The sequence below is a fragment of the Microtus oregoni genome, unplaced genomic scaffold (genome assembly GCF_018167655.1).
Source record: "Microtus oregoni isolate MIOR12 unplaced genomic scaffold, Mior012 000032F_ref0000030, whole genome shotgun sequence".
Lineage (NCBI taxonomy): Eukaryota > Metazoa > Chordata > Mammalia > Rodentia > Cricetidae > Microtus > Microtus oregoni.
In genome coordinates, this window is record NW_024543091.1 from 16699451 (window position 1) to 16714770 (window position 15320).

The 15320-nt window shown below is 46.9% G+C and overlaps 1 protein-coding gene across 1 annotated transcript in view; it reads right to left on the bottom strand.

Moving 5' to 3' along the window:
• Myo1e (myosin IE) overlaps window positions 1-15320 on the bottom strand; it is a 194052-nt gene that overhangs the window by 43573 nt on the left and 135159 nt on the right. Inside the window, exons 11-16 of the mRNA XM_041679607.1 lie at window positions 13973-14053; window positions 12944-13030; window positions 10599-10685; window positions 9826-9993; window positions 8678-8763; window positions 4232-4313 (exon numbers count right to left, since the gene is read on the bottom strand). Coding sequence (XP_041535541.1) covers window positions 4232-4313; window positions 8678-8763; window positions 9826-9993; window positions 10599-10685; window positions 12944-13030; window positions 13973-14053 — 591 coding nt within the window. The remainder of the gene's footprint in view (window positions 1-4231; window positions 4314-8677; window positions 8764-9825; window positions 9994-10598; window positions 10686-12943; window positions 13031-13972; window positions 14054-15320) is intronic.

Consider the following 15320-nt stretch of genomic DNA (forward strand, 5'->3'; position numbering starts at 1 on the left):
AAGATGAGACTTGCAACCACGTCCACGTTTCTTACCCACAATGCTCTCTTGCCTTCCTATGAGTGATACAGAATAGTGCAGTGTGGCAGCAAAGGGATTGACTGGGTAAATGTGGACAAGATAGTCTACATTTCAATGGCTATTGGTCACTCTTGGTGTCCCATGAGGTGACTAGGAAGCAAACCGGATTAGTTTTGACTCCAGCCAAGCATGCATTCGCTAGATAAAGAGGTACCAGCATTATACAACAGAAGCGGGAACCAAATTACAAAAACAAGACGGGTAGCAGGGAGAGTCTTGGTGCTCCTGGCTCTGTTATGTAAGAGGTGGTACACTATGGGTCTGCCCATGTTTCTAGGCTTGAGCTCCTCCAGTGGCAGCCCACACAGGTGGATGACGCTAGAAAGCCTCTGATGTCTTAAAGGCAGGAGCATGTGCCGCAGTGCATGATGGTATTGTTCGCCATCTCTCACTCTCGGCTCCAGGTTCACTCAGGCAATGCCTCCTGTATCTACCCGCACTCACTAGGAGCTTGAGTCTGCCCTGTCTCGAATCAAACCTTCACTCTGATCTCAACACTGGCCTCTTCCAATCACAACATAACATTGAAGGAAGCCTCAGAATCAAGCATTATTAAATGTAATATGGTTTTATTTAAAAGATTTGTTTTTATTGTATGCAAGTGCATGTTTTGCTGGCATGTATTCATGTGTAAGAGCCCTTGGTGGTGAGAAGAGGGAGTTGGATTCCCCTGGGACTGAAGTTACGGACGGTTGTGAGCCACCATGTGGATGCCAGGGACCAACCAACCTGCTCTGTTGAGAGATCTCTCCAGCTTCATAAATGCAATATATTTTTTGCTTCAGTAACTTGATGGGAGTGCCCATCAAATGACAATTCTAATTAACTCCTGTAGATCAGTTTTTATTTTCAAATGATTAAAACAATAAAATGTGCAATACTAAAACTACTTTCAATGTAAAATTTTCTGTCCAGAAACCTGGAGTCCCTTTCAATATACTCTTGGGACATGTCTGCCAGATAGTATAGATACGGAAGGGACAAGGGCCTGGGCCATGGCTATGCATCCCTCAGTGATGTTTTGGGAGGGCATATAAAATAGACTTTCATTACTGTAGATCACCAGGCAGACCTCGATCACAGGATCCATCAGAGAGTGTGGGATTTGGGTAAGTATACAAGTAGAATTGTATATATCCCTTTAGATAACTAAACTTCAGGCTGATCTCCCTAGACAAAGGCCCCAAACGTGGTTTTCTAAACATTCTGTGTACAGTCCAGAAAGGCAGTAACTTTTTAAACTACACACGAACATGAAGAAAGGAAGGAAGCGGCCTTCAAAGGAGAAGTAAGAGGCCTCCATCCCCATTCATGAGGCATATTCCAGACCACTTGAAAATGAGTCACTGTGACCTTGGGGGATCTGAGCCCTTGGATCTGAACGTGACAGTCTCATGACTAGAGTTTCCAGCCCAGAGCTTGTCCTCATCCGGGTCCTTCAGGCTAAGGCATGAGTCAGAACTTCATGCAGATGTTAGCATCTGGGCCTCAGGAAAATCACATCTGTTGTCTGCCCTCAGCTCTCTGTCCCAGAGACCCAAATCCAGTCAAGCCTTAGAATGGCTCTTAAGGACATGATGTCCCTATAACTGAGAGGGCTCTGCCTACCAGCTCAAAACTCAGCCTGCCTTAGCTGGGTGGTGGTGGCACACTCCTTTAATCCCAGCACTCAGGAGGCAGAGGCAGATGGATCTCTGTGAGTTTGAGGCCAACCTGGGTCTACAAGAGCTAGTTCCAGGACAGAGAAATCCTGTCTTAACAACAAAACAAAACAAAACAAAAACAAACAAACAAAAAAAACCAAACTCAGCCTGCCATGTGGACATGGTATTGTTTGTCTGTGGTGTCTTCTGTTCAGATGATTGATGCAGGAGGCTGGCTTGAGTCCAAAAGTTTGAAGACTATGACAAGATTTCATCTTTGTTTCTTTGGGACAGTCCCATTTTTCAACCAGACTAGCATGGAACTCATGACCCATGACCTTCTTGCCTTAGTCTCACACCTGGTGAGACTACACAATCCCCCAGCACCTTCCTGTGACTCAGACTCGTAATCCTCCCGCGTCTACTGCCTAAGCACTGGGATCCTGCCTGTGTGCTAACTCAGCTGGAGCGGCTTAGAATGACCTAGCTGTTGTTTATGCTGCTGGGGCTCAAATACCATTTCTTGGTCCATCCAGATAGTCCAAATATTCCATTCTGAAAACAACAGTCAACAACCGCACTAACATCTCACGTCTGACTTCAGCCACAAAACGTAAAAGGTCCTCTTATGGAACCGTGCCCTTTACTGAAGCCAGTGTTTCTGTCCCCAGGAAGGTTATCAAGATCTGGAAAGACGGGCTTCATCCATGAAAGAGTCGGAAGCGAAAGGGCCGAGGGCAGTGCGGTCACAACCATGGCGTCTGTGACACTGCTGTCAATCAGGAAGGCACAAGCTGAAGGGCACCATGGAATGGAAGATGGAGTGAAGGAGGCTGAGTAGAAGCCTAGGGCAAGGAAGGAGCATGTGCAAAAAGAAAGAAAACAAACCACCCACAGCAGTAAGCAGAGACGAGGGCATGGGCAAGGATGAGGGAGCACACTGGCAGGCAGGAATGTAAGGATGCAGACACTGACTATGGATGACTGCATCTAACCATCAAGGCAACACTTGGGCTTTAGTGCTACAGTCTCCACCTTGCAGATAAGTAAGAAGTGCTGAGAACGTTTTTTGTTTGTTTGTTTTTGTTTTGTTTTTTGAGACAGGGTTTCTCTGTTGCTTTGGTTCCTGTCCTAGAACTAGCTCTTGTAGATTAGGCTGACCTTGAACTCCCAGAGATCCATCTGCCTCTGCCTCCTGAGTGCTGGGATTGAAGACTTGTGCCACCACCGCCTGGCACTGAGAACTTTTAAAATAATTAGTTAGGTATTTTTATGGGTCCATGTGCCTGTGTGAGTTTATGTGTACCGTGTGTGTAGGAGCCAATAAGAAGCCAGAAGAGGGACCTCTGATCCCCTGAAACTGGAGTTGCAGATGGCTCTGAGCTGCAGTGTGGGTGCTGGGATCTGAACCTGGGTCCTGTGTAAGAGCAGACAGTGCTTTTAACCACTGAGTCATTTCTCTTGTCCCAGATGCTGAGAATTTAAACCAAAGGTTGGTAATAACGTAGACAGTAAAAGTTACAGGGGACTAAACCCCAAATGCCAAATATTAGTCACTTGATCTCTTTGATTATTAAACTGGAGACATATTTAACTGATTTAATATATACATATATATGTATATATATATTCATATGTGTAGATAAACATTTTTTCTTTATTTTTTGAGATAGGGTCTCAGATAGCCCAGACCTGTCTTGAATTTACTATATAGCCAAGAGATGACCTTGAACTTCTGGTGGTCCTGCATCTACCTTGCCAGGGCTGGGATTATAGGCATGTACCACCATGCCTAGTTTTATGGATTTTTAGGTGTGGACCCAAAAGATAGGGATTTGTATACTCTAGACAAGTTCTGTACCAACTAAGCCATGATCATTTCCAGCTCTGAAAAATGCTCTGAACTGGTATTATCTTTAGAAAGTTCAGCAAATAGTTGTCAATGTCAAAAGATAAAGTGTCCTTGACTCTTCACCATCCACAGAATTTTAGCATTGCTACCACCATACCGCCAGATGAGTCTGTACTTCACAGCACAGAGAAGCCTGTAAGACCCAGGGAGGAGGGATGCGTAAATCGCCCCTAAAGATGAACTGGGGTTTCTGGCAAGTTTCATACTTGGCATGCCTTGAGGGCTTGGCCTGGAAAAGCACCACCAATATCCAGAACATGATTCCGAACCACAAAATTCCTAGTTTAACATAAATCCTTCCAGATTCACTTTAAAGCCAGTTCCTCTGTAAAAGCACCGATTATTACATGCTGCCCATTAAGCCATGAGCTACTTAATATCCAACCGGGGACCAGGATGGTCAAGTCAAATTCAGCTATATCCTGTGACTTTCCTCCCCTCCCCCCCCTTTTCTTGGCAAGTAGCCTAACTTCTGGGCATATCTGTGACCATACCCCTCCGCTATGCTGGCCTTATTGCCCTAGCGCACAGTTCCTGCCTGCTAGACAACTCCAGCTCTTAGAGGGATCCAAACCTTTCCCAGAATAGAACCAACCTTTATTTTGCTTCCTGCGGTCGTTGGGCGGCCTTTCTTGTCGGCTTGCAGGTTTTCAGGAAATAAAGATTGTATAAAAGGCCTGGAAAATGAGAAAGAGGATGGATCAGCACTCTCTCAGTTCTGTGGGGGCTGGATGTGCCGTCCAGAAGCATATAACGCTGGCCACAGAAAAACCATGTGATTTACAGTGCAAGCCTGCAAGATGCAGCCTGGGCAACTGAACCCCAGACAGAAAACACCAGAGAAAGAACTGTACGATAGAAGCGCGTCACAGTCTCAAACACAGAAATAAGTTTGGAACATCCTGGCCTCTGGAACTGGGGGCTACCGTGAGGACAGCACAGCAGAGGAAGACAGGATGCACTTGTGAAGACAAGTTAGCTAGACTGGAGCCCTGCGGATGGTGTGAGCTGGGGGCATTGGAGGTTCATGCCGCTCTGCTTGTGAGAACCCATTTCCAAATCTGATCACGGTTGAGTGTCGCCTCTGGATAATTCTTTGGTGGGGATTAAGGGGGAGTGCCCTACACATCTTAGGATCTTCGTTTGCTTGGTTAAAAAAAAAAAAACATATTTCCTTTTTTTATTTATGTATATTGTGCTCTATCTGAATGCACACTTTTTTGCTAGAAGAGAACATTAGATCCCACTATAGATGGCTGTGAGCCATCATGTGGGTGCTGGGAAATGAACTCAGGACCTCTGGAAGATCAGCTAGCGTTCATGACCACTGAACCATCTCTCCAGCCCCTGTTTGTCTATTTTTGAGATATGGTTTTATGTAGTCCAGGCTGATCTTGAAGTCCCATGTAGCCCAGAATGACCTTGACTTTCTGGTCCTCCCATTTTTGTTTCCCAAGTGAATTGTAGGATTTTTGTACACTGTGAAGAGGTATTGTTGTGATTGGTGTAATAAAAAGCTGAGCGGTCAATAGCTAGGCAGGAGAGATAGATGGCACTTCTGGGCAGAGAGAGGAAGAGGATGATGGAGGTACGCAGGAGATACCATGGAGATGCAGAACACACAGAATGGGAGAGAGGTAAAAGCCACGTGGTAGAATGTAGATTAATAAAATTTGGGTTAATTTCAGTTATAAGAGCTAGTGGGTCAAGCCTAAGCTAAGGCCAAGCTTTCATAATTACTAACAAGTCTCCATGTCATTATTTGGGAGCTGGTGGTCCAAAGAAAAGTCCGCTTACACTGGGATTACAGTCCTTTGCCCCTACACCAGGTTTTATGAGGGGCTAGGGAACAAGCCCAGGGAGCTGAGTATGCTAAGCAAGCACAGTACCAACCAAGCCATATCCCCAGGCCTACTGAGTGGCTCCTGCTTGCTAGAGGCCAGCTAGCAACACTGGTCCCACTCCCGTGACAAACGGCCTTTGAGTAGGAGCAGTTTCACGTGCTGCAGTCACAAGTCACCGAGCCTTTGTCTGCTGAATATAAATTCCCTTGATAACTCTAACCGAGTACCCAACAGGCACGCAGGGCGGGGACATGTCTGGTTACTTTGATGTGCCTGGTGTCTGAACAATAGCTCAATAAATGTCTCCTAACTGGCTCAGTGAATGAAGTGGCCCACATAAGTCGACAGTTGGATATGCCAACTCAAATCCATTGCCCCTTGAGTAACCTTTCGGTCTTTAGAAATTTCCGGGAAGTTTCCCAGCCGTCTACTGCAGACCTGGCCAGACATAAGCACCATGGACTTTTACAGAAATCACATTACAAAACAATATCCTGCGTCTAGATGACAGGAGTTTATGTGGGCTCATCAATTGCTCTGGAACTTGACAGGAGTTTTAATAATTAAAAACCACCTCGAAAGTAAGAGGCTTTCACCTGGCTGCCACAAAACCCACAAGCCGGGACTCGCAGCTTCCATAACCTTCTTAGAGGACAGCACATCGAGGTTATGCATTTTGAATGAAAAGAAATGTGACATCTCAAGAATGAGTGTGAAGAAGCTCTGGCAAAGGATGGTGGTGGAGCACCAGAGCGAGGGAGGATGGTGGCGGAGCACCAACATGGGGAGGATGTTAACAGAACACCAGCATGGGGGGGATGATGGAGGAGCACCAGCGTGGGGGAGGATGGTGGCGGAGCACCAGCATGGGGGAGGATGGTGGTGGAGCACCAGCGTGGGGGAGGATGGTGGTGGAGCACCAGCGTGGGGGAGGATGGTGGCGGAGCACCAGCGTGGGGGAGGATGGTGGCGGAGCACCAGCGTGGGGGAGGATGGTGGTGGAGCACCAGCGTGGGGGAGGATGGTGGTGGAGCACCAGCGTGGGGGAGGATGGTGGCGGAGCACCAGCATGGGGGGGGATGGTGGCGGAGCACCAGTGTGGGGGAGGATGGTGGTGGAGCACCAGCGTGGGGGAGGATGGTGGCGGAGCACCAGCGTGGGGGAGGATGGTGGTGGAGCACCAGCGTGGGGGAGGATATTGGGACTTTGGGGGAGACATTCAAATGAAGCAAGAATAGCTCCTCACTGGGGCTAGGAAAAGAAGCCCTGTTTTGCTTTCATTGCAGTTATCAGAAAGCTGCTGCAATTGTTGCTGTTGCTTAAAAGTAGTTATTCCTGGCTGGAGATGTAGTACAGTCAGTCGACTGTGTGCCTAGCATGCAGGAAGTCCCGGAGTCAACCCAGCCATCACATGCTGGAGTGCAAAATCCCAGCACTCCAGAGGTAAAGGCAGGAAGACAGGATTTCAAAGTCAGCCTGGGAGACACCACCTCCAAAATGAATAATAAAACGAATGCTTGCATCCGTTCCACGGTAGAGGCTCCTCCTAGGGTTGGTTTTCTTTTCTTTTCTTTTTTTTTTTTTTGAAACATTATTTCCATCCACCTTTTCATTTGGCTCAAGTATCTTGGAGACTGGCTTGTGGCCACCAGTTCCAGCCCATTAAGTGGCCGAGCAATGGCAGCTACAGACCAGTCCTCAGTGGTCCGTAGGAAACTGATGGACAGCTACAGTGGTTACCTACACACCCTCAGACCAGTGACTCAGCAGTTGGTCCGTTCACCCTGCAATTCCTCCTTGGTCTCATCCTTTTCAGCAAGCACCTTCTCCATCTTGTCAGGGTCTCTACAGACGCATGACCTCCAGTGGGCGGGCACTCATGGGAGATGGTGTCACACACAGACCTGCCTAGGTCAGTGTCAACATCAGACCCACTGGGTGAGCACCCTGTTGTGGCACAGAGTGGAAATGTCCCTGTAGCACAGAACAGAATCTGTGTTATACAGAGCCATGGTAGACTGGTAGATATATGATGTCTCTGTGAGGGGCTGAATGCCAATCCTGTGGCCAGCCACCAGCAGCAGCCATAGCTCCCTGAAGGCTGCTTGGATCTGGTTTGTGAATGTTCCAGGCATGAAGCAGCCAGCAACTCGAGTGGCTCCAGGGGCAGCCAAATGTCAGTACAGCTCATTGGCCACTGTCCCTGGAGATGCTGCTGACCTCAGTGCTGTTCTCGGTGGCAACAAAGGCTTGAGCTGCCAGCAGCAGCTTCTTCCAGGCCCTCTTCAGGCTCTTGATGGAGACACCACCACTGTTTCTCTTGTGGATGTGTTGTTCCAGCTGGAGATCAAGAGTGGTGCCACCTAAGTATGGTCCTGTGGTAAGGAATGTGAGGACATCCTTCTCCTACATCTGCAGGCCATCAAGGGCTCCAGACACTCTGTGCATTTCCCTTTACATTACAACAGGAATCAAAAACAGAGCTACAGGGATCCCTCCCTGGAGAGCAGGGGCAAGTTCCTCTTAGACTTCTCGGTCTCCAATTGCTTCAGCAATTCAGGCTCATTAGCCACCTTTAAAAATGGAGTGGCCATGGAAAATCATTTGGCTATGTGCCGAGGGCAAAGTGTCCTAGAAGTAGATTCTTCTACTCTTGCTGGTCAGAAATAGCTCTTCCAGGCTGGTGTCAGTATGGCCGCCTCTCCCTCCTAACAGTATTGAAGCTGATGGAGACAGACATACAGATGGCACTTGAGGGGAGGATATATTAGGACAGAAGGGAGAGATGAAGACTGAACGGAGAGAAGCCCTTTTGAGAAAACAGTCAAATTATAAACCAGACTCAACCATTCTAAAGGAGCCAGGTGTTAGCATGCCAATCCCACTCTGGTTTGCACCCTGAAACAATACCATCACTGCTTTGTGATGGCATGGGACGGGGAGGTTGAGAGCACTGGCTGCTCTTCTGGAGGATGTGGGTTCAATTCCTAGCACCCACATGGAGGCCCACAAACGATCTGTAACTCCAGTTCCAGGGGATCTGAGGCCCTCTTCTGTCCTCTGTGCATACCAGGCACACACATGGTACACAGACACACAAGCAGGCAAAACGCCCACGTACATGAAAACAAAACAAGAACAGCAACAATGAAACCAACGTGTACCACCTGCCTGTGAAGCCGACAGAGGACACTTACAGCTCACTGCTCTGCATGAGTTCAATCAGATCCATGAAAAGCACGTCCCGGTTCCTTTCACAGAAGCCATCCATGTCATAGGAAACCTGGCCAGGAATGGGAAGAAGTCAAATTTTATCCTACACATGTCTTTGGCTAAACATATCCTTAAATGGGTATGGCTCTCCTCGTTGGAAGGCAGACGTTTCTAGCTGTAGCCTCTGCGGTCCACACTTTGTGCTGTCGTTACCTAAAGGCTATCTGCTGGCTTAGATGACCATGACCTAAAGGTGGGTAATGAAGATCTGGTCCTTCAGATATGTGTGAGGCTTCAGCTCTCAAGAACACAGGTCCATTTGTCTGTGGACCCCTAAGCATATCTGAGCAACACACAATGTTAGTTTTCCCAAGTTCTGACCAAGGGAAGAAAAAGGGAGCCTCGTGCTCACTCATCAAGTATGCCAACTGAAACTTGGTAATTGCTCTTAGAAGCAGCATCAGAGCTGTGCCCATCTGCCCTGAACTCGATGCTCAGGGACCGTGATTAACAAGAGACTAGCTGGGAGGAAAGATTTTATCCATGTAGTTCCATAGGATCAGGAAGCATCCAACAGCCTTGACCCCAAATTCTACTAGGACCCTACATGGTTGTGTACCCTGTAGGTACCTAGTTACTCACTTTGTGAGGGAAGACATTAAAGGCAGTCCCAGTGTCCACGGGAAAGCAGAGGAAGGCAAGTTTGTGGTTGCAACCGTCAGGACAAAAGCCTATTGCTTCAGCAGCTGCGGTACACAGCAGATCTGCGCTTTTAAAAGAAACAGCCCTGTAGGCAGTGCTTTGTTTTAACTCTTCAATTTTTTTTTTTTTTTTTGGTTTTTCGAGACAGGGTTTCTCTGTAGCTTTGGTGCCCGTCCCAGAACTAGCTCTTGTAGACCAGGCTGGCCTCGAACTCCCAGAGATCCGCCTGCCTCTGCCTCCCAAGGGATTAAAGGCGTGCACCACCACCGCCCAGCCCTTCAAATTCTTAAAGGTCCTATTTGTTGGGTGAATAAATAGCATGAATCTCTATTGGTTCACAGGAAAACAAATCCCACCCCTAAAGGCTCAAACTGGGGAGCCTGCAAAATGGACAGATCCTGGCCCACTGATCAGTGGTCTCGGGTCTTACCTTCCCGGCATAGTGGTGAATGATGAAGCCTTGGTTCCAGCTGTTGAAGTGCTCGTGGCTCCCGATCTGCATCTGGAGCTTCTGGAGCAGTGTCTGGTCAGCACCCTCACCCACAGCATGCATGGTGGCACACACGTCATCCAGAATGCTCATGATTCCAGGAGGGTTCTGGAGAGACCGAGAAGGCAAGGCCCAGGTCACTGACCTCTCCAAATGCACAATACCTATGGGGTCATTTCTTAAGCCAGGAGACTGCTCCCGAGACCCAGATGCCATCTTGATCATCAGCGCTTCCTTCCAGGAAGAATGCGCTTAACACATTCCCAAAGGAGGTTTTATCATTCGGATCTAAAGATGGAGGAAGCTCATTTCCAGGAAGATAGCTAGCTCCCTACAGGGCTTTATTTTATTTTATTTTTTTTGTGTGTATGTGTGTATACATGTTCCTGTGTATGTGGTTGCATGATGGGGCTGGAAGGTGTGATCCTTTTTATGGCTCCTCATTTGCTATGTCATACAATGAAGAGCTATCTTCCAGAATTCGGGAACAACTTCCATGTGCAACTTGGCATTTTGTACACATTCTTCCTTATTGTCATAATGAAAGCCTATTATTTTATTTACGCCACACATTTGCACATTACTAATGCTACTGTTAAGATTCTGCTCAAGGGTGGTCTCCTTGTCAGCTGAAAAGCAATGGACACCGGGCGTGGAGAATGAAAACTCACTGAAGGGTAGATCAGTGAAGGGGACCACGGACTAGTACTTACGACTTTGCTCTCTATGAGGTCACACACGATTTTATTATTGAAGTATTCAATGGGCGTCCACCTTATTCCCTCCTGAACGTATTCTTCCTGGATGACAGAAATTAGAAGCTTGCATAAACCACCATGAAAGAGAACCTGGGTCCCTCTCACACACATTAAAACTTTCCCATCACCAAGAGGTGATAGAAAAGAAACATCTCGTTGTTTAATGGTTTTTATGTTTTGCCTGAGCCATAAAAATTGATACTATACAACTGTTTGTTTGTTTGTTTGTTGTTGTTTGAGACAGTGTCTCAAGTGTCCTAGGTTGGTCTTGAACCCATTATATATCCAAGGATGACCTTGAACTCCTGACCCTCCTGAATCTCCGTAGTGGTTTGAATGAGAATGGTCCTCATAGACTCATGTACTTGAATATGTGGTCCCCAGTTGGTGGAACTGTTTGTGAAGGATTAGGAGGTGTGGCCTTGTTGGAAAAGGTGTGTCACTAGGGGTGGGCTTTGAGGTTTCAAAAGATGCCTGCAATTCCCATGTGCTCTCCATCTTCTGCATGGTGTGAGATGTGAACTCTCAAGTTGTTCTCGGCACCATCCTTCACTCTAATGTCATGGACTCGAAACCTCTGGGATGAGAAAAACAAGGAAACTTGTCTTGGCTATGGTGTTTTACCACAACAATAAAAAAAGTAGGGCCAGATCTTCCTTCTTTCTAGAACTGTGTATGTGACAGGCAGTTTGGGGACTCTACTTCCATCTGTCTGGTTTATTCTGCCCTCTTTCTATCAGGAGCTTCAGCTGATCTCCACGAGGGACTCTCCAGGTAGATGCAGAGAGAGCCTTTTACACCTACTACACATACCACAGTCCCGACCCTTCTAATTCTGTCTTTCAGTAACAACCTCATCATTGTCCAATTCTTCAAGATACAAAACCAGGGATCTGGAGAGATGGCTCAGAGGTTAAGAACACTGGTTTCTCTTGCAGAGGATCCACGTTCAATTCTAAGCACACAAAACACCTGCAACTTTAGTTCTTGAAGATTTGATGCCCTCTCTGGCCTCCATGGTCACCAGGAATGCACGTGGTGCACAGACACACATGCAGGCAAACACCCATACACATAATATAAAAATGTAAAAGAGGACACAAAGCTAGGCATCATTCTGGGGGAGTCTTAGCTAACTGCTAATTATTTTAAACAAATCCTGAATGTTAGATTTGACAGACTATGTGCTGGATCTCCTCTCTACAGTTAACCTTATTTTCTGATTTTCTCAATCCCAAACTACTCTTGTAGACAGGTTGGTCTTGAATTTATCAAGCATCATAAAGTACCTATATGAGCCAGACCCTGCCTACTTTTTTCCATCTTCATTGTTATCACCCTCTCCTTTGGCTGCTTTACTCTGCCATTCTTCAGTGGTGGACAGCTAACAGTCCAGTATGTGGTTCCGAAACAGCTTTGGATATGTGTAGTTTCTTCCCAGACTGTATGTGTATCCAGAATCGCAGGAGTCAAGGTTTAGAAAAAGGTTTTGTAGAAAATAATTAGTAAAGGACCTCATGACTATATCACTCTGGACACAGGATGAGCCTAAACCCAGACTTGTGTGTTAATGAGAGAAAGGAGAGAGAAGCGAGGGCATGGAGCAACAAAGGTGAGGCAGAGAGTAGAGTCAGGCCACCACAGGCACAGAGGGCCAAGACCCACCAGCATGTAGCAGAGAAAGAATCCTAGGATTTTTCAGGTGTTTCCCTCTAGCCTTTGGAGGGGCTGCAAGGCTAGAATTTAGACTCTTGGTACCGAACTGTAAGAGAAGAAATGTTTGCTCCCTCAAACTCCCTGCTTTGATTTATGACAGTGACTCTGGAACTCTAAAACAACATGGCACTCAGAGTTTCAGAGAGCCTACATTGCACTCTTAGAACAGCGTGTACGCAAGGCAAAGTTCAAGAGAAAGAATGCAAATGCAGACATTGTTAAAAATACGTATAGTTTAAGGGGAAGTCTGAGAGGTGCTGTACATCTGGGAAAGCGACATGTTACCCAGACATAAAAGGTCAGCGCAGGGGTTCCCACTTCACCTTGGTCAGTGGGACCGAGAGTAGGAAAAGCAGCCCAACATCAGTCCAGCCCCTGACTTCACTGCTGACAGAGAAAGTACAGGCAGCAGACGGTATTTGCATTTCAAAGACTGAAATCCCAAGAGGGCTATGGCTTTACTGCTGACTTTAGTAGGTACATTTCCTAATACAAGACGGATACCCAGATCAGTCATCAAAAGAGAGATCCATATCTTCGGAGCAAAGAAGACAGAGACGAGCATGAGAAGAGGGACCACTTACCTGTTCTGCCTTTAACGTCAGCTCAATAAAAATCTGCTGTAATTTCTCGTTAACGAAATTGATGCAGAACTGTTCAAAGCCATTTTTCTGGGGGAAAAGAAAAAGAAAAGAAGGTCTTTTCCTGCAGTCATTTCACACAATCATTTAAAAAGTAATTTCTCAGGGATGCACTAGAATGTCTGTGTGAAGGGCAGCCTCAGGAACTCTGCTGCGTCAATAGAGGAAGCGCGGTTTATATTTAGGAGAAACTAATTTGGTTAAGGTACATGAAGAACTCACACAGACAAAGATGAGCTGGAGCAGGCTTCTTCATTGCCTAGAATTATTCTTGTTGGCCAGGGGAAACATCACCTCCTTCTAAGCTCTGATGATTCAAACTGGCCTTACCTAGAATCAACTCCCTCCTTCCCTCCCTTCCTCCTTCCCTCCCTCTCTCCCTGCTATCCTCCCTTCCTTCCTACTTATTACTTTTATTTATGTGCATGAATGTGTGTGTGTGTGTGTGTGTGTGTGTGTGTGTGTGTGTGACACATGCACATGCCCATGGAGGCCCGGGAGAGGGCATCGGATCCCCTGGAGCTTCAGTCACAGTGGTTGTGAGCTGTCTCATGTGGGTGTAAGAAACTGAACCCAGTTCCTGTTGAAGAGCAGCAAGGGCTCTAACCACTGAGCCATCACGTCAGCTCCCCGCCCCCCCCCCCCCCCCCATTTATCTTTCTTGCTTTCTCACCTCCCTCCTTTCTTTTATTTTTCTGGTGTGTATGTGTGTTCATGAGTGTGTGCAGGAGCTCTCACTGTGAATACAGAGCTGATATGGAGTGATGGCTCCCCGTCTTATTCCCTTACGACAATCTCAAAACCTAGAGCTGGGCTGGTGGCCAGCAAGCCCCAGCGAGCCCTGCCTCTGCCTTCCACAGATTACAGGGATTTGCAGCTATTTTTGCCTGAGTGCTGAGAATTTGAACTGAGGTCCTCATGCCTGTATGGCAATACTCATCACCACTCTGCCATTTCCCCAGCCTTCCTTACCTGAAATATTTCAAAGCCGTAGATGTCTAGGACGCCGATGTTGTATTCTTCGTGGTCCTTCTCCATGGCTTTATTGATGGACTAGCAGAAAACAAACACAGCACAAATGACTCCTTGCATCCAGACTGGACAGACATGGGGTGGAACAGGGGTACTGCCCAGCAGCTACACTGATCCCTGGAGACAGGACAGCTTGAAGAGGGAGTTTATGCTTTCAAAACAAGTGTAGTGGGGGCAGGGTGGGTTCTACAGCGATGGCAGAGCTAGTACTCCTTAAGAAGTCCGGAGACCTGGAAGAAGCTGTTGTCTTGAGTGACACAGTAAGATCCTGCCCTGAACGAGGCTCCACTCCTGCAAAACTTGCAACTGCCAGTCAGATGTCCCCAGCTCAGCAGCCCTTAACCCTAACAGAACACAGTGCTTCACTGATGCTGAAGATAAAGTGGTCCCAGTTCCCAGGAGCACAGGGAGAAGGTGAACGATCTACAGATAACATCGATTATATGTGCATGCACATTCATGTGTGCGTGCGCACACGTGTGTATGGGCATGTGGAGGCCAGCCGTTTGTCAGGTGTCTTCTTCAATTGCTTTCTCCATTATTATTATTGCTGCTGCTGCTGTTTTTGTTGTTATCTGGGGGTATGTGTGTAGTGTGTATGTGAGTGTAAGTAGTATTTGGAACAGAGTATAGACTTTATCTTATTCTGGCATTAAAGATATCACTGGTTAACCCAGATTTACACTGCTGGCTTTCCACTAGAGTATGATTATGCATCTCTACACCAGAGGCAGGGCCAGCAAGATGGCTCAGCGGACAAAGGTGCTTGCTGCCAAGCCTGCTGACCTGAGTTCAATCCTTAAGACCCACACAGTGGAAGGAGATACCTGACTTTGGCAAGCTATCTCCTGATCTTTTGAGTGTGTGCACGCACACACTTAACTAATAATACATTTTAAAAAATCATAAGTAGCTGAGTGGTGGTGGTGCATGCATCTAATCCTAGCACTTGGGAGGCAGAGGCAGGTGGATCTTCAAGTTTGAGGCCAGCCTGGGCTACAGAGTTCCAGGATAGCCAAAGATACACAGAGAAACCCTGTCTTGAAAAACAAAAACAACAACACCCTCCCAAAACATAAGTATATTCACATATATACTATGTGAATATGACTAGGCAGTATACTGTGCTCAAAAGGATCAGGGTTAATTTAATAGTACATATAAAGTCAAGCTGGGGTTGTAACCCAGTTGGACGAGTGCTTGCCTAGCATATATGAAGGCCTAGGTTCATGATCCCCAGCACTGCATAAACTAGGTATTGTTTTAATGTACCATAAACAACAATACA